This window comes from Ruditapes philippinarum, unplaced genomic scaffold (assembly GCF_026571515.1).
Source record: "Ruditapes philippinarum isolate M1 unplaced genomic scaffold, ASM2657151v2 ctg4200_1_1_1_1, whole genome shotgun sequence".
Taxonomy (NCBI): domain Eukaryota; kingdom Metazoa; phylum Mollusca; class Bivalvia; order Venerida; family Veneridae; genus Ruditapes; species Ruditapes philippinarum.
Genome location: NW_026852693.1, coordinates 42964 through 63591, shown reverse-complemented (window position 1 = coordinate 63591; position 20628 = coordinate 42964). Strand labels below are relative to the sequence as shown.

The window sequence follows — 20628 nt, the reverse complement described above, 5'->3', positions numbered from 1 at the left end:
CACAAGAAGATAGTATCATTTACATAGACAATTAAATTTTATATCTGTTTCAGATTTCATCATTTTTCAAAATTAAAACACGCGCCAAATGTTCCTATAGTTTCAAATTATTTTTCAAATCTATTTAATTCGTTCTGTCCTGCGTTTAATTCTTTTATCTCGTAGAAAATGTTGCATTATTCAGACATTTTATTTAAATGTTGGTGTTTTTTTAGATGATAATAATTCCATACGTAATTTAAGCATAGTTAATGGGCCTATTTCGACCTCATAAATTTTTGTTTCTAAACAAAACAGAAGCGGTAATATCAAAGTGTATCTGATAGCTATTAAAGCGTCTATATAACTCAGATCATGTTATCTTAAAGCGTCTATATAACTTAGATCATGTTATCTACACGTGTTAAATGTTTCCTGTATGTTTTGATATACAGACATAACATAACAGATAAGTAAAGAATGTTCACAAAATTAAGATATATTCAGCTGTGATTTATTGCAAGAATCTAACCATAAACGCCGATTTTTATCAAACTTGTTAACAAAATAATAAAATTAATATTAAAAATACGCAACAATTATCTTGGGCGCCTGACAGTGGCAGTTGTTATAATGATTGTTATCATTTATAATTATAATATTTTCACGTTATCATATGCTTTTTGATATATACCGGTGTGATAAAAGTCGTATCTCACTGAATGAAACATATTGGAATGAAGAGTTAAGGTAGAATAGCTCTAATGGGCAATAAAAGCAACTGTAAAATTGACAACGTAGGACCGAAAGACACCTCTACGCATAATTTAAACATAATGTAGAATAATATAGAAATACAGTACAATGTACTAGAATTGTAAATATAATATGAAAAAGGCAAAGCCTCAAAGCCCGTTTATTGTGGTTCTCTGTCCTATTATGGTTCCAGTATAAGTGCGCAGGATACCAGTCTACGCTTCCGTTTTCAATCAGAATACCTCGGTCTTTATCGTTATCTTGTTATTCGAAAAGTTGCGATGTGTCAGTTCAGTACCTCCGCGCTATCAGCAGGTACTCGCGTTACCCTAAAGCTCGCTCTTCGAGCTCGCTATGACACTACATTTTTACCCAACGTTCATTCTTGAAAAATCTGTATCGTTTCATTTAGAATTTTAATAAGCGTTCATTTGACAAAGAATTTTGAAGATTACATAATATTTCATATTACAAAAACACATTTTTTGTGCAGTTCTTAAAGGGCGATATTTGAATAGTATACTGTTAATTCTTTTGCATTTCAATGAATTCTCTGTTTTCTTATATAAAATCTTTGTGGTTTCAGGGTAAACTGATTTTGTCACGTCATATAATATGTTCATTGTTTTATTAAAGTTCTGAAATTAAACAATAACAATAAATACAGCGTTCTCTGCAAAGTAAGATAGATTAAATCTGCCTTAAGCTCGTGAATTTTCGGTAAACTCGTGCATTTTCGTGTTTGTAAATAAACGCTGATTGGACCAAGAGCAACACAAATACATATCAACTGTCCAATCAAATGTTAGAAAGTGACGTAATTGGGCGACTTTTTACGAACTATCATGGATGAAAGGCATTAAGCACAACAGTTTAACTTCAACGAAGTAATAACAATTTAAAACTTAGTTTATTCAAATAAACCTGGCAATCGTTAATTTAGGAGGAAAATAAACCATTCTTGAAATTTTATCATGATTTTTTTGCGCACGTGTTTTCATTGAAGCCAAATATATCACACTGCACACATCTGTTATAAGTCATGCATTTTAAATGTTTTAAAACAAGCATCTGAATCTATAAATAAGTTTTGTTTAACTTAACATTGCTCGGTTATAATGAAGCAAAAATAACAGCAATGCCTAGTTGAAAATTTGTTGTTATGATGGAATAAAAGAAATAGATACTTACATTTTTATTTGTCTGGCCGCTTTAACTCTAAGCCTTCTGATAGGGTAATTGCAATTACCTTTGCAATGAGCTCGGTACCAGACCAGGCAGCAAGTACCTCCGCGTCTTTTGACGTGTAAGACCAGACGACAAGTACCCCCGCGTCTTTTGACGTGTAAGACCAGACAACAAATACCTCCGCGTCTTTTGACGTGTAAGACCAGACGACAAGTACCTCCGCGTTTTTTTACGTGTAAGACCAGGCAGCAAGTACCCCCGCGTCTTTTGACGTGTAAGACCAGACGACAAGTACCCCCCGCGTCTTTTGACGTGTAAGACCAGACGACAAGTACTTCCGCGTCTTTTGACGTGTAAGACCAGACGACAAGTACCTCCGCGTCTTTTTACGTGTAAGACCAGACGACAAGTACCTCCGCGTCTTTTGACGTATAAGACCAAACGACAAGTACCCCCGCGTTTTTTGACGTGTAAGACCAGACGATAAGTACCTCCGCGTCTTTTGACGTGTAAGACAAAACGACAAGTACCCCCGCGTCTTTTGACGTATAAGACCAAACGACAAGTACCCCCGCGTTTTTTTGACGTGTAAGACCAGACGACAAGTACCTCCAAGTCTTTTTGAGGTACCAGACCAGGCAGCAAGTACATCCGTGTCCATCTTATCACGTGCCAGACCGTGCCAGTCATTTGCCCATGCGTCTAATGACGTTCCAGACCTGACAACAAGTACCTCCGCGTCTTTTGACGTACAAGACCAGACGACAAGTATCTCCCTTATGACGTACCAATCTTTACAATAGACAATGCTCCTTAATTATGTTTGTTTCTTTTCGAGAAATGTGGATAAAAAATGAGATTCGATTCTTTTCCAGCATGCAAAGTTTAAATTTTTGAAATATGTGATGTTGAAATATTAATTATCTTTAAAAAATTTCAAGCATTTGAACTTAAATTGCATGATGAATTTTCAGAAATTTGATAAATTAGAATTAATTTGAATGCACCCTTAGCCATAAATTCAAAAATTCACACAAGGTTGTTTTTGTAGTCATTGTCACTACATAGATATTTGACTTGAAATTCAAAATTTGTTTATGCAAGTTATAGTTTAAGGAAAATACTGAGCCATCTGGACATGAGGAGCATTTTAACAAATGGGAAATAATGTCAAATGCTTGCTTTTTCTAAAATTTATAAAAGTTTATTACAAGTAATTTTCTGAGCAGTTGTACCTGTACCATGCACTTATTTTATCATTAAAATCATATCCAATTTATTCGTGCGATAAAACATAAACCATAACATCTGGAATCCTAGCGTTTCTTGCCATGTTTTCTCAGCATGTAAATAATTGTCAGTATGCATCTCTTTTTCAGGTATTTAGCGTTCTATAAATATTCGTACATTTCCGGCAAATTTCGCCTTTCTCCGTCAGTAACTGATTTGGGCAATTCTTATCTTTTTTCCTTTACATTTTATTTTAGAATGGCCAATGAGATCCCCAGATTTCAGTTTGTAATTGAAACGATCCCCTATATTCAGTTCTTCGATGTAAATTTTACAGAACGTCAAAGTTATTTTAGACGGCCTTCGGCCGGAAAAGGAGCAACATATCCTTAGAGTAAATAAACATTCTTCTAACACCCATCAACAGAATACTATCTTTAAAACTATATCAGATAAAAAACACATTCATTAGCTGTGTGTCATCAAAATGCACCAGTGTTGTAAGTGGACATCAACATTATTTTCAAGGAATAATTTGAAATTTTAATTGTGTTTTGTATGACAATTTTGCAGTCGCTTGCATTAATGATGAAATATCATTCTTAAATGAAAAGAAGCACATAAAAAATCGACAAACTGGAACCCAGGCTAAATAACCTCTGATTCCCTTTCAAAACTCCATTTCATTTATGTAAATGTTTTCTTGTTTAAAGCACATGTATTTCACAATCCCGAGACTAATGTTGAATTCTACGTAAGCCGGTGCCGGGGGGGGGGGGCGTGGACGTAAACTCGTATATTTCATAAAAGACCGAGCGGATATTGCATTAAATGTTGAAACTGATAATGCGATTTGTTTAGCAAGTCAGCAAATTACCGTATATTGTTAAGACATATGCTTTAAAATATATAACATTAAAAGTAATTGGCACACTTATAACATTAAAAGTAATTGGCACACTTAATTCATAAGAGACATTGCGGATATTACCTAAACATTGCATCTGATAACCCAATTTAAACGCACGTTAGAAGTTTGATTTTTGCTAGTGGCTAGGTCTTGTTGACCGACATCAATGCATAAGCATTTTAAGAAACCGCGATTCGTATTCTCAATCGGAACATCTTGGCTATTATCAGTAGTAACCTCGGACTTAATATGAAAGTAGTTCTACCACGTGGTTTTTGATATGGTGTAGTATAACGAATGTATTTTTAATATATATATTTGACATTGAAAGGAAAATAAAGTCTATTTTGATCAAATTATGATTGAATATATGTCTGACAATCAATATCAATTCAAAAATGCTCACTGATGTAAAATTATAATCAAATAGAAATAAATGTCAACAGGTAGACATTTTGTACTTAAGGTTTCATTAACCATTAATAACTAGTATATAAATAATGTATTGTTTACTGTTATATCTGTAAATTGGCGGACTTTTACTATAAGGCTATTTGATTACATGTTTAGATTGTTCGCGTTGGTATGACCGAAATATCGTATCCGTTCTGTGTATTCTTACTATTGGGTTCGAAGTTTGAAAGGGCCGAGAAGATGCGATTGTCGTATTTTTTTTTACCACTAAAGTCCTTGCACATCTTCTAACGCAGTGAAATTGGGAAAAAATCCGTACGATTAATGAATCTTTGGCATACCGTCAAACGGCCAGCTGATGATAGTGGGGGCACTTTCTCAGGTTCTTACAATATCTCCAAAATAAATGACACCCACCAACAACAACAACAACCAACTAACCAACCATAACAACAACAACAATGCTTAAGGAAGGATTAAAACAATAATAACAAAACAAACAAACCAACCAACCAACCATAATAACAACAACAACAACAACAACAACAACTTTGCTTAAAGAAGGAATAACAAACAGCAGCAGCAGCAACAACAACAACAACTTAAATTGTATACAGACATCAACAACAACAAAATATCAAACGTAACAAAATTAAAAGAAAAGGAAAACAACAGACAATATACAAAATATATACAAAAATAAAAAAAAAGTCTCGAATGCATCAAATTTTTGCACGCGTGTTTTGCAAGAGCCATTTTTATCTTCATTATGCAATATATTTCATTCATGCATTTTAAATCTTACTTATCAGTCAGCAATCATTTAGTTATCTTTCCGTTTATTGCATGCCGTTTCCAAAAATACATCTATTATAAAGTTTCACTTACGTTCAGAATGAATGATTTCATTGCTCTAACACAGTAAATGTCTTAAGCAGTTCAGAAAGTTAAATGCTTGCATTATTTCTCTAGAAAATGGAGATAAATACATGAAAAGCAGCTTTGAAGTTTTATGTGCTTTCGTGTAAATGCTATATCTCAAAGAATTTCGTTAAAAACCACTTGTACAGAATGCTCCCCATTGATAAAGATTATTATGCAAATGGAATGTATTTGTTGTAGCCAAGATGGCTCCAAACGCATTAGAGTGTATAAATTAGATCCTGATTTAATTTTTGTTTATGAAATAATTGTATAAATCACACACATACATAAACGTCGTCTGCTGATTTTTACTATCACTACCCCGAAAATATTAAATGGAATTTTCTTACTTTCAAATGTGGACAATATCATCTATAATATTAATTTTAGGGAAAATTTGAAAAAAATGAACTGAACGAATAGCGGACATTAACAGTGCTGGGCATGGTAATACACTGGTCGCATTGGTAGAATATATTGCTGTCAGCGGTATAAGAAATTAAAGGGCTTCCACGAAGATTCTTTTTTTTCTTCTCTAAGATTTGCAGATTTATAGCAATAAGTTGTGTGCAAAATTTCAGATCCTTTTGGTCAGTCCTTTTTTCCAGAAGATAATTTTTTATTGTGCAAAATTACCTAAAGTAATAGCGATATACACCGACATCATTATAACCAACCTTCTTTTTATTATGCCCTTAAATAAATAAATAAATAAATAAATAAATAAATAAATAAATAAAAATTAAATGTTATACACTTTCAATTTTCTCAAGATTGCAGATTGGCTTTAGACATAATTGCCTTTTACATGTATGATATTCATGGCGTAGAGTTTTTAAATAGATTTTATACAAGCAGTTAAGTGTTTTAAAAACAACAAATTAAAATTGTATTGCTTCAGTTATGATTGTATTTCTTATTTAAATTACAAAGAGTTTAATAAATTGAGAAGGTGAATTAAGAAATAAGACAAAGAAGGGCTTAATCTTATGTTGCTAGAACTTGTTGCCTAACCCATTTGTATTTTGTTATATACTCATTATCTGTATAATATTTATATGTATATGCTGCAATTAAGTATGTTTAAATTAAAGAAAACAGCAATAAGTACAGCACGTTCAAACACCAGCAACAGCGTTAACAACAACAACAACAACAACAACAACAAAAAGTATAGTATTCTTTGAGGTTCAGAATTATACCTATATCTTATACATGCATATATCACGTTAGTATACTAATGATAATATAAATGTTAAAAGTTCAAGGACACGGGACCTTTAAAGTCTCGCGTTTTCGCTAAATTTACATTTTGCAGACGAGTTTAATGATTCTGCGAAAGTAACTAAAACCATAAACTTAATTTAAGACACGCATTTCTTATCTATTCAGTTCATAATATACAAAGCGAAACCGCTTCACAGAAACCAAAATAGTTCAATCAAACCAGAAAACAGACATGTCTCTCCCTTAACCTTGAAAAATCGTGCAAGCAGAGTCGAAATAAAATTAAATAAGCCGTGCAAAATAAAAGACCAAAGAAATTAAGCAACCCTTACATATTATAGGTTCACTTCGCAGTAGAAGTTGATTCTGAGATTTGAAAGGTTATGCTATATGAGCCGCGTCACGACAAAACCAACATAATGCGTTTGCGACCAGCATGGATCCAGACCAGCCTGCGCATCCGTACAGTCTGATCAGGATCCATGCTGTTCGCTGTCAGTTTCTCTACTTGTTATAGGGTTTGTAAGCGAACAGTATGAATCCTGATCAGACGGCGCAAGCATGGAATTAGAGTAGACGATAAAAAATGTGACAAAACATGCAAATATCTGTTCAGATATGCTCTAAAAACAAAATTCCACCAGAATACTCTCTTTACGCTATACTACATATACTTGAGGTTAAATTTCTGATAAACTCAAATATTTTGACTTAACTAAGCATGTAGTAAGGGTAGATATAAAACGGAAAACGATATAAAAAATTTTTACCCTCTATTTTATATTTCAGGTGTATGGCATTGGACCAAAACAAAATGAATCATTCCAAAGTACATGTAGACGAAAGTGAACCTACTGGACGTAAGTTTTATACCATTACTGTGCTTGATTTTTGTCTTGACCAGTTTTGATGTTTGAGCCAGCTGGCCATCATCAATTGTGGGAAGACGAAGATGAAAATTTAGATATTGGCACGCCACATGTTTCAGGTTTAAAAGCTGCCAGATTGCACGGTCAGGCTTTATATTGGTGGCACAGAGTAATCTTTTTATGGCTCGCTACAATGTAAGGGTTCATTAAAAGTGGTTTATTTTGTTTTATCAATAATACTACTGAAACAGAATGGTTTCCACTTCATTCCTTAATCATATTAAGTTGTACCCTAAGGTAAACATATAAGCATGATGCTGCTACTTTTTAATTATGTATGTTTGCTGGCTTATTATGGACTACATGTATTTCTTACCTTATATATGACAAATGCCGACCCTATGTTAACTTAAATAGTTTCTCTTAGATTATACAAATTTAACCATATTAAATATAATCTATTTGTCTTATTTCCATTGTATTTCTATATAAATTGAAATCAAATATAAGATTGATAACGCCTAACCATTCCATTTTTTATAAGAACCCCCTATTTTGTAAAAAGTAAAATCACATTTGTCAATTTCATACTGTCTCCGGCAAGGACATGTTTTTTCTCTAAATTTGTCCACAGGTACTATGTGAGAATACTAATAAACTTAACTCTGAAAATTGCTATACGGAAACATATATTATTCTATTTTTAGACGAGGAGGCTCCCTTCGAGTCACGTGATGTTAAAATCCGGAACGGCTGCTGGATCACGGACGAGTATGACGTCTCCGATCTATTGTTGGGCAGGTATGTCTTCAATGAGATAACCTTCTTAACACAATTTGAAGCTAATTGTATCATGGTTTGGAGACATTTTTGTTGAAAATATGTCAGAATTAAATCGTATACCCACAAATCCACAATAACAAATATCTGCACTCCAGTTACCGCACTGACTGTTGAATGGCTACATTATTTGATGGATTTTCTTATTGTGACGACACAGAAAGGGGGATAATTATAGAAAAGGCTATGACCGTCTTACAAATCAGATAGCCTAATGTTTCGATGCTCTTTCTAATACTTAGCTAATTAATGGAATATCTTTCTTCTAATAACATCCAAACTTATCTTTGAAACATATTATTTATAACAATTCAAAACAATTACTTGCTATCATGTTATCATAGCAATCATTACATTTTATTTTCGCAATTGGAAAATATCTGTGGTATTTTCATTTTTTTTGTCCGAACCTGTCATTTATGTACTGTTTCAAACTTTTTTCACCACTGTAAAAAAAGTTTGGTATTGTGTAGACCCCTTTTTGATTTGTTGCTATTCTTGCAGCGGCGGCAACATACGCTCTTCTTTGTGAAATGTAAAGCAAAAGTACTATGAATCAAATTTCACTAATACCCCATTGAGAATGAATGAAAATTTGTATTACTTGTAGGTGAATGTTGCTATATCATATTCAGTGCTCATTTCTTTAAATAACAAATTTACTGATGTAGTACTGACTTGGGTATATCTGACAGTTCTAGTTACATTATTCTATACTCCAAATCTTGAACATGGGCCAACTCGTTCTTGAGATTGTGGTTGTTAACCGGAAGAGCACATAATGCTGGATTTTATCAATGCCTACAATACGATTGTGCAGCTACACCACGCGACACCTCGCGCAATGACGTCATAATCTATAAATAGCGCGGAATAGACTTACAAAGTATAAAAGCATATTGCTAATTGATAAAACAAGTATATTTCAGTTATGTGATGTCTTGATCAGAATTAATTATCCTGTGGCAATAATAAATAAAAAGCAGATATCAGTTAAGCTGCATACCATTAAATCCTAGTTAGTTTCCATATTATATAATTATTATAAAAATTTAACAGTATTTTTTTCCAATTAGTTAGGAAATTTGTATAAAGGTACATAAGATTGCATAATACTTCATGAAGGACAATTGGGATTGCTTAACTTGCAAATAAAGAGACAAAGCATTATGATATGAGAAACACAGAAATGAATCAAAAGTATATAAGAATCCCCTTGTGGCTGAGGGGTTGCCTTTAAGGGTTGAGGCATCAGAATTGCTGTGTGATTGTAAGAGGCGACTAAATGGGTTTGAATTACTGAAGTCTATGCATATCTTAGCTTCAGCAAGTGAGCTGGATCTGACCCCTGGTGTAGCTTTAGGTAACACCCGATGTTTGGAAAAATCACTTTTCCTGTTTCGGCGCCATATGACCTAAATTGTGTTGGTGCGCAGTAAAACCAGACTAAACCAATCAAAGTATACTAGCAGTATATGTTTTAGAAACTAGTTTTAATTTGAAACATTGATTTTGTTTTCGAAGAAAAAAAATAATATAGGTATTGATACCGTCATGGAGGCCTTACCGTCCAAACATTTAACATTTTTCATTTGTTCTATTTCTAAATGGATTGTCTACATACTAAGGCACACTACATGACCTTAAAGTAGACCATACTGAACTTGACCATGACTCAGAATTATCTTGAAATGGAAGGTCAAACAATAGAATTTTACATGGTGTTTGTTATCATTGCTTTTTATCACGTATGAATGGATTGTCTTCCTGTTCGTTCTTTTTTAATATTGGCGAAGGTAATTAACTGTTTTATCTGGTGCTAAGGAGCCTACATGATGTTGCATTTCTTTCTATTGTCTGTAATGTGAAGATTCAATCAAATTAAGTTTGTGTGTCTTACTTTCTTTATGTTGTCTTCAAAGCTTCCGAGATCTCTCGAGATATCTGCCTATTACAGAATAAATTGAAATAGTGCGCTGAACCAATCATTTTTCAGACGACCATGTAGATTAAACATTAAAAAATGTATTCTCAAAAGTGCCGCAATGTTCTACTGAAACATATTAATCGCGCCGTTAAGACGAGGAATTACCATTATTACACATAAATGTCAAGCTGTGATAGGGGAGACTTTTTTTCTCTTTTCCATTGCCCGTTGTTTTGTAAATTTGAACTTGCCCCTAGGGGCGGACATTTTTTAATTGTAAAAGTAGGTTATAGAGTAAAAAAATTTTTCATCATTATATGCCCTGGTTGAAAAATTATGACCAGCTATTTTTATCGCTAAAGAAAGTACTTTTTTCAAACGTAATGGTTTACTGTAATTGCTCGTAAAATATTACAATGACAAAGTAAGAAGAAATGGGAGTGATGAGCTATTGCCATAGTTACGTCATAAAAAAAATCATGATACCCCAAACACCTCCACCCTACCTTCGAAAAAAGACAAAAAAAGTAATAAAAGACAACGCCCAAAGCGGGATTATATTGCAGACTAGGCTTGATTGGGTCGGCTCAAGTGGGTAGTGTAAAGTGAAAAATACCATCTAGGCCCCAAGCACCGGTTTAAGAATAGAACGACATTTAAACATCAAAATAATGAAATCTGAATAATTCACAGTTGTGTTAATTCGGCTGTGTTCACAGTGAATATCAAGCCTAAAAATGAACTTGGAGAACAAGACCTTATAGATATATGAAGATAGGAAGGGGTGTAGGTGAGAACAATAAGCTAAAACAATGAACAATATATATCATAAGTTAGGACAAAATGTTGAAATTCGATTCTAATACATGAATCAATTATTTTGTTCTTCACAGGGGTAAATTTGGTGAAGTTAAACAGTGTAAAGAGCGGAAAACAGGACGAGAGCTGGCAGCAAAGTTTATAGAGGTGAACGGACCTCAGGACCGGTTCGATGTTCAAAATGAGATTGAGATGATGAAGAATTTACAACACCCCCGATTACTACAGTTATATGATGTGTTCACGAAAAGAAACCATTTTTGTCTGGTACTGGAGCTGTAAGTGTTTTGCTGATGTTTCAAAATATTTGATAATTATTCCATTTTTCATACATTCCTGTTAAAATCATTTGTTCAAATCTCCGTCCAATTGTAATTTTAAGCAGGGAATGATTGTTCTCTTGGTGATTTGAAAATGAAATTGATACAATTAGCCATATACCTTATTCGCAAAAAGGGGCTATAAATGTATTATTTTATTCAATGGATAAGATTTAAAACATAAAACACTCCATGCAACCCGTGTTATACTTTTGTATCGTAATGATATGAAAAAAATGCTTTCCAATAAGGCATATTTAACATATAAGACCAAAAAGTTTTTCCTTTTGTTTTAATTATTATTTTTTACATTTTATCTAATAGAATTACGATCTTGACAAAGAAACTGTTTTTAAACATCACTGATTTTCTTTCTATGTCTGAACTCTAAAACCTTTTGAAACATGGCTTTCTAACAAATAAAGTATTGACTTTTTTTATTCATGATTTCCAGAATATCTGGCGGTGAATTATTTGAACGTGTCATAAATGATGATTTTATACTCACAGAGAAGGCTTGCATAATGTTTATGAGACAAATATGTGAAGGCATAGAATTTATGCATAATAACAGTATTTTGCATCTTGATTTAAAGGCAAGTATTCATTTAACTATTGACCGCTTCAAAGCGGTGCCCCACTGTGTACATATGACCGTCTCTGTGTTTTTTGTTCGTATTTTTATTTTTTGCATTCATTCGCTCTTTTTATTGTTTTATTTAGACGATTTCATCTATGTGATTCTTGAATAATTCTTCATATTTAGCACGTAGATTTAAATTTAAGTATCATTTTAATATATAAAAGCGGTGCCCCACTGTTATTTTCATGGTAATATTGTCATTGTTCGCCGCTTCATTGTTTTCACATTGCTTTATTTATGTGCATTTGATTTTTTAGTGTATTGTAAAATATCTAAATATGCGTTACTGGTATATGTGTACGTGTGTTATCTATTAAGCTGCGCTTTGAATGTTGCTTTCGGGTCTATATTTGTGTTTCAAAATGACAATTGAGTAAGTAAATAATGTCCTGTTCCTAGAGAAATTTGTGGTATAAATAGAAGCATTACATGTATCCATGAGAAATGCTTATGAATTTGAAGTGAGATAATATATTCGTTTTACCTTTTCGATCATTGGTCGTTGCTTTTCCTTGTTGATCTGGTTTATCATACTTTACCTAAAAAGGGGGGAAAGGAATTTTATATCGATTTGGTACTGAAAATTTTAAAAATTCTTTTGTCTTTGTGGTTTCCACACCATAGCGATTTTAGTTTGCGTAAGTCATGCTCTCCGTCTGGCACATATGTGCATGTTGTTATTTCTTCACATTCTAGTCTAGTTTCATAAATGTGTATTACATTTCTTCAGCCCGAGAACATACTTTGTCTTACAAGAGAAGGAAATCGAATCAAAATAATCGATTTTGGCCTCGCAAGACGATATAAGCCGAACGAAGATCTCCGAATATTGTTTGGTACACCGGAATTCATGGCACCGGAACAGGCAAACTTTGAGCCTATCTTTCCATCGACAGACATGTGGAGTATAGGAATCATCTGCTATATATTGTAAGTGTCCGTTACCAATTTCTTGATAATTTCCTTATGTTCATGTCAATTAATAAATAACTGTAATTTTTACGAGAAGAATGAGTTGAAAACACAATATTATTGTCCTATAATAAAGTTGATTAAGTAAGTCTTCAACGTTCATCGATGCATAAATGCATATTAAACGTGGTCGAATATGTGTGTACACAGACGCAAGCGTCATCACTGACAACAGAGACAAGCATGCGCACACCCACACGAGCGCACGCGCACGCACATACAAAACAATGTTAATCAGAATATAATGAGGTTATGTGTGTTAACATAGATACTGCATATATCATTGTATCTCTAGAACATAATTATTCAAATATTGCATATAAAATTTTGATTTTAATGGATTAAATTATTTCCTATTTGAATGTATCTTTAAACATTGTCCAAAATAGTAATTTATTCATTTCCGTGTTGTACATGTTCCCTTTCATCCCGAGATTTCGGGGGTTATCGCCGTTTTCGTGCAGTGAGGCGAACCCAATTGCTAATATAGCAGACGCCCAACAATGGGATTCAAAGCTTGAAGAGTTTGAGAGTATATCTGCTGAAGCAAAAGACTTCATATCAAAACTAATCGTGAAAGATACAACGTGAGTTTGTTTGTTTATTTTGGGTTTTGTTTTTTTCCAGCCCAATAATTCAAATGTGTTTGTACTGAACGTTTTGATGTCTGATTGAAGATATGATACTATAAGATACTGAACTGTATACTTAGTTTGAAACAACACAGAAATGTTTTTTTTTCTTCAACAAAAAATTAAAAGCTGAAGGCCGCTTTAACAGAAACTTGTCTCAGTGCTTCAAGCCATTCATAGCTTGGAAACTCGCTTGAGTGTTTTGTCTTGTTGGAGAACTGATTTGATTAAGTTTCATGATGAAATGTATCTATGTAATAATACACTTTTATCTTACGGCTGTGTACGCATAATGTATTTTTCTTATAAAATTTGATGATACCCTGATCCCCAAGGTGGTGAAATGATACCAAAGAAATATAAATGAAAGAAATATAAATTGTAATCACGGACATTCTTTATAGAGCTCAATACTAATGATCTCGGGATACCAACATTTGTAATTTATATACCTAGAAAAAATGTATATAAAAATATAAAATTTTCTTATCTTTTTGTCTAGTATAGCCCTAAAGGCTTGTTCTAGTATTAGCAAAAAAAATGAGTGTGCGTTCGTCTCGAATGAGCGATGTTATGGTTTACCATCCCAGTTGCGTAATATGAAAAACAATTATGAGATATAAATGATATAAGTAACTCTCTCACTGTTTGCACATTATGACAACATGTCTAGGATTTGTCAGTCTGATTTCAGAATAATATTACAGAAAAATGCATTTGTGCATTGATATTTCAGTGATAATCAGTCTCATGAAATTAACCTAAATGTAACCACTAACCACCGTCGCCGGTGAAGGAACAAATTAATTAAGTCAATTACTGACTTGGAAATTAGATAGTCATTTAGTATGTAAACAAAATAAATTATTCTTTAAAATTTGGTTTCAGGAAACGTATGACGGCTACAGAATGTCTGGAACATAAGTGGCTGAGGGTAAGATTTCTATTATGTTCGCTAGTTAATAAGTGACTGAGGTAAATATGTGGCTGAGGGTAAACTCATTTTTACAATAAAATATTTTAGTTTATAAGTGGCTGAGGGTAAGATTTCTATTATGTTCGCTAGTTAATAAGTGACTGAGGTTAATATGTGGCTGAGGGTAAACTCATTTTTACAATAAAATATTTTAGTTTATAAGTGGCTGAGGGTAAGATTTCTATTATGTTCGCTAGTTAATAAGTGACTGAGGTTAATATGTGGCTGAGGGTAAACTCATTTTTACACTTCAATAATATAGTTTATAAGCGGCTGAGGGTAAGATTTGTTTTATTTTCACCAATTTATAAGTGGCTTGGGTTTTATAAGTAGCTGAGATTATAAGTGGCTAAGGGTAAGATAAATTGTGCTTTTATGATTTATAAGTCGCTGAGGTTTACTAGTGGTTGTTTGTAAGATATCATTTCAAATTTTACAAGTTTGTATATGGCTGAGGGTCCAATTGTGAAATCAAGTAACACACATACCTGATACTTTGCACTTCATCTTAACTTGCAACAGAGGGCGCTTTGACGTCATACCAACGCTCTTTCATTACAAAAAATACTGCGGAAGTAAAGAGGACATATCTACATGTTTGCATACCAAAATCATAAAGATCTGAGATGTTGTCAAATTTCGGTCGGAAATTAGCGAGCTATCTTTTTCCAACAGACATGGCGACCAACGAAGACTTTTGAACACTTAAATATCTTATCTAACGACATTTTTCTATATATTTCAGCGATCTGCTAAACGTGAGCGCATTCCGACAAGGTCTCTGTCAACTAAACGCTTGAAAAAGTTCGTTTACAGACGGAAGTGGCAAAAAGCGGTTAACGCAATGTTGGCACTCAAACGCATGGGCGTCAAATTATAAAACAAATTTTAAAAAGTTTTTTTTTGTAAGACGAATGAAAGGGAGGTAATCAATCATGAGTTCCAAATACGTTTTCAAAGTATGTGTGACGAAATTAGAAAGACTGCGTCAGAAAAAAAATAGAAATATGGAAAGTTCATTGTGTCAGTAACACTAGAATGGATTATAATAAAGTAAGATTCAAACACTTTTTAGAAATTTCTACAGACTTATGATGCCAAAAATGTAATAACTCTTTAAATTTCTAGCATAAAAATTACATTGAAAACAATTAAAGTAAGTTCAATGGGTTTTGTCATTGAAATGTTTCTTTTGCTCTAGAAAACGATTTTGAACTGAACATGGGCTTATTGGCTCATATTATATAACAAATGCAATGGTTGTTTGTCATTGATTGAGTGTAATTTTATTCCTATGTACTCTTGTTGCATTAAATCACACCTTAAATTAATCTTCATCAACATTCAAATTTCAGATATTCATTTCTTGTATAAACTTTGTGAAAATTTCTTTTTCTTCTTCTTTGTATATATAATTTCTGACTAGGTTTCAATTCGGTTCTGCTATTTATATATTCTAAAATGTTTGGTGAACTTTGAAGTTCTTCAACTGCTTTGTGCTATATTAACCCTTTGCATGCCGGGAAAATAATTGTCGTCTGTTAAATTGCCGTCTGTTACCGTGTCGTCATCAATCACTCTGAGCAGGCAAAGGGTTAAAATTGAACTCGTTTCATTTTACGTTTGCTAAAATATAAAGATATAGAATATAACAATTATTTTTCATAATAATAACAAATCGATTTTTCCTTCATATGTTTTAAATTGTTTGCGTTTGTATATGCTGACAGAATATTTTCATTATATTAAATGTATTTCCCCCTTTTTATGACAATTGCTTCAACAATTGGTGTTTGTTACATATAAACATATGCGTTACGTATATTTTATATAATTTTTTTAAGTCTTAGATGAAATCAGGTATCCAAATACCATTGGTTAAGTTATTTTACAATAATCTGATAGAAATTGATTATTTATTGAAAATAATTATTGATATCATAAAAAATTTATTTTAATTATAAGTGAAGTGAATTACGTTACTATAACTGCGTAACGGATGTTACATTCATGCTTTAAATGAAGCAAATGATAGTAATGTGTAATTGTCCATGTTTGTCCTCTAGTATATTTGTAGATATGTTTTTCCTCCACTTCACCTTCAGAGTTTTTCATGATTTTCCTAATATATAATTATATACGTATGCAATGTGATATTATAAAATATATTAAATTTAAAAAACAACAACATTATACTAATGTTCCTTGTAAATATTGAATTTTTGTAAATATTGCATCATATGAATGCTGTGAAAATTTGAATAAAGTAATATTCCAAATATGTTTGTTTACTGTTGCTTAATTTCCTACTGTCTAGTCGTGTTTTAAGTTTACCACGCTCGTGTTTAAAGTTAACCATTCTCGTGTTTAAGGTTTACCACTCTAAATATCGCAAAATAGACTTGTCCGTCTCTCAATCATGATAAGTCCATTAAATGGATTCCACAGAGGTTTAACATGACAGGACTGGAAATAATTTTTCTAGATTAATAATCAAATAGATGAAGGTCTAGACCAAAACCTTTTGCGCACAATATCAGATCATTCGCCCACTTCGTTTTTTTCCAGAATCATATTGATATAGTGAAAAAAATGACTCAAAATTGGAAAAAACTTTGCAACGCTTTTCACTCAAACTGTGCAAAGAATACCATAAAAATTCGAATTTCAATTTATTTCTGAGTATATTTCAGTTATTTCTTAATTATCTATTGCATATCCTTCTGTTTAAAGTGCCCCAGCGGATATATTTTAAAAATTCAGATTTTATGTTTTTAGGCTTTTGGGCCTCAGTGGCGTTCCTTTAATAGTTTTAGGGAAACCTTTAAATATGTACTAACTGAATAGGGAGCCGTACATACCGTGTTCTCCAGTCGACACGGATGTTCCGGCTGCTCTGTGTCTGCACTGGTCGCATGTGTAGAATCTGCTTGTACCAGCAGGGTAGAATCTGCTTGTACCAGCAGGGTAGAATCTGCTTGTACCAGCATGTACCAGCAGGCTCAATGTTGAGTAGAAAAAATTGGACCACGCCGAGGTTTGGTTTACAATTGTTAAAGATCGTGTCACTCCATTTTTTATAGTTTTATATCATAAATATGATGCTCAAATAAAGATTTATCAATATTGTAAGTTTCAAAAAAATCATTATTTGTAAAGATATACAACCGGATTTACATTTCATGTAAATAAAGGGAGGTAATTAGAAATTTATTTTCGATAAAGTCTAAGCCAAATTTTTCCATGCATATATTCTAAAAATAACTTATAATGCGACAAAAACATTTGCAGTATATATTCAACATATTCTAGGATGTTTGGAAATTGTTTTAGATGGCTAATTAAATACATATATTAAATTTCATTTAAGTGCTGTTACATCCTGAATTACAACATACAGGATATTTAATATTTGATACAAAATGTGTGTGCAAAAATAAATAAAATGATACTTAAAACTTATTCTTTAACATAAAGGTAAAATTTGGTAGCAAAGTTATCAACATCTAATTTGCATTATTGTTAATCCTTTAAAGGGGTAATTTAAGTGGCATTGCGTCCATCCAAGAGTAAATGGTCAGTGAATAGGTAAAAATCTAAATAACTTTACATTTTGTAAAACATGTGTTAAATTGTATATTTCACTATGAAAATATAATCAATAATATTCACGTGACCAATGGAAATTTCTATAAATATTGTTAAAAATGTACCGGTAATGGTAAAATTAAAAAAAAGAGTGGGGCAGTCTTTTTTTTTATAATTTAGGTCATTTTAAAATTGTATCATAACATTTTTTCATTATCAATCGCCATTATAACAGCCAATCTTACAAAATATATTAATAAAATATAATTGATAATAAACTAAATTTGTCACTTTAGTTTTATTTCCCCTTTCTTTTGAAGTTAGTTTTGTTATATACTAACCTCGCCCTTTCCTTTCTCTTTTTCTCTACAGCTCTATCCCAATCATCTTCTATCTCGATCAAATTTTGAACCACGAATGGAAAATTGCAATATATACAACACAATAAATCCAACTATTTAATTTCCAATTACAATTTAATCGAGCAGGAAATTACTCAATAATTTACAGAACATGTTCTAATAATTTCGATACTGGTCTCTTGCCAGCAGGAAAAATAAAACACGAACCCAAATGACTCCAATATGCACGAGATAATTAAACCGCGGCGACAGATATATACAAAATATATTTCAGTTTTTGCCTGATAATTTCGTAGCAGAAGACATTACTGATTTATACCACAGTTTTCAAACAGAATGCATTACCTGTCCCAAATTTAAAGAAATACTATGTTTATCTTTGGGTTATAATTTCTTTTAAGAAATGATTTGAAATATATGTAATTCTTCTTGAATATGTCAAATTTGAATGAAAGAATGCCAAAACAACCTGGGAGAAGCTGCATTCTAGTTCATTTGGTTACTTCCTTAAAAAATAAGCCCTTTTATTACACTCGTATGTATTCATTCTGTGAAAAAAAAACACCTGTGCAATAAGCTTGTCCGGCAATTCCTGTCCGATCTACTAAAACTTTTGTAAACAAATTTTTACCTTTAACGGCATAAATGGTGACATGTCCGTGACCTGTAGTCCCCATGCTAGACAGGCCGGATGGACATTCAATAAAGCTAGGATATGAAGGCACGCACGCACTCATTTGTACATTTTTTGAACCTTTTTATTATTCTCGCCTTTTTCTCGCCAGAATATTTCTCAAGATAGAAGAGTTATCAATACGAGAGTTGCATGGAAAGAAATCTTTTTAATGGCGCACTTTTAAAGCAATTAAAATCAAACGAAGTATATCAATTCAGTGAGATATAAGGAAATACATAAAAAAAAACGACTAAAACAAACCACTGAACAGTGAGTGACACAATCGATAATACGACTTGTATTGTCTGCCTAAGTGTAATCTATTTTTTCTTGCAGCCTATCACGTTACCTTTTTTGGGTCTCCCGTGGTCGAGTGATTAAGATCGTTGGCTTCAAACAACTTGCCTCTCGGGCCGCGCCAGCATCTTTGAATTCTTTCATATGAGAAAGCCATCCAGCTAGTTAACGAAACATCTGTGGTTCTACTCATTTATACCTGAAATAATGCATAAAGTGACGTCCTAGGTCTCCCCCGACCAGTAAAGCTTGAAAGTCACAATACGACCTATTCTGTGTCGGTGCGACGTAAAATTAATACAAAAACATTATTTGAGCCGTGTCACGACAAAACCAACATAATGGGTTTGCGCAGTCTGATCAGGATCCATGCTGTTCGCTATCAGTTTCTCTACTTGTAATAGGGTTTGTAAGCGAACAGCATGGATCCTGATCAGACTGCGCGGATGCGCAAGCTGGTCTGGATCCATGCTGGTCGCAAACCCATTATGTTGGTTTTGTCATGACGCGGCTCATTTTTTCTTTTACAGATAGGATGAGTTGAATATACAAAGTCGGTCATATTTTAGCAAGAATGCCCCCAGGTTAATATTTGCAAACAAAGTGTGAAATATCTCTCCCACATATGATGCATATAAAACGTTTTTGAAACGTTCATGTTTTGCAGAAATAGAATAATTTTATTATATACATAAAATGAAAAGTGAGAAAAAACTGTTAACTGAAGATTTACCTAAAAATTAAATATGATCTTTTTAAAGTTTCAAAAGCGAACTAAAAGGACGAAACATAAAACCCGCTTGGTTTGCATTACTATAGTTGTATATATATTCAAACTCACGACAGCTGTGAACTTTAGCCGCCTTATCGATAACGATAAGGAAGTGGCGTAATTTTGATGTCTGCCCTTTAATAGAGGGGCGGACAACTCTTTGTCCCTTTCACGTATGAGAAGGGGAATCCTGTGATGCGTGTATGTGGTCGCACGGTCACCTTTTTTTCAACATGTCCACGATGCGTGTATGTGGTCGCACGGTCGTAAATCTCAATTACACAACTAACTCGTATTAAGGAGTTAT

The 20628-nt window shown here is 32.9% G+C and overlaps 1 protein-coding gene across 1 annotated transcript in view; it reads left to right on the top strand.

Moving 5' to 3' along the window:
- LOC132721210 (myosin light chain kinase family member 4-like) overlaps positions 1-15521 on the top strand; it is a 44345-nt gene extending 28824 nt beyond the window's left edge. The window contains exons 2-9 of the mRNA XM_060705478.1: positions 7418-7488; positions 8205-8298; positions 11158-11361; positions 11858-11999; positions 12777-12976; positions 13453-13605; positions 14539-14584; positions 15372-15521. Coding sequence (XP_060561461.1) covers positions 7418-7488; positions 8205-8298; positions 11158-11361; positions 11858-11999; positions 12777-12976; positions 13453-13605; positions 14539-14584; positions 15372-15506 — 1045 coding nt within the window. The 3' untranslated portion in view covers positions 15507-15521. The remainder of the gene's footprint in view (positions 1-7417; positions 7489-8204; positions 8299-11157; positions 11362-11857; positions 12000-12776; positions 12977-13452; positions 13606-14538; positions 14585-15371) is intronic.
- The last annotated feature ends 5107 nt before the right edge of the window (positions 15522-20628 follow it).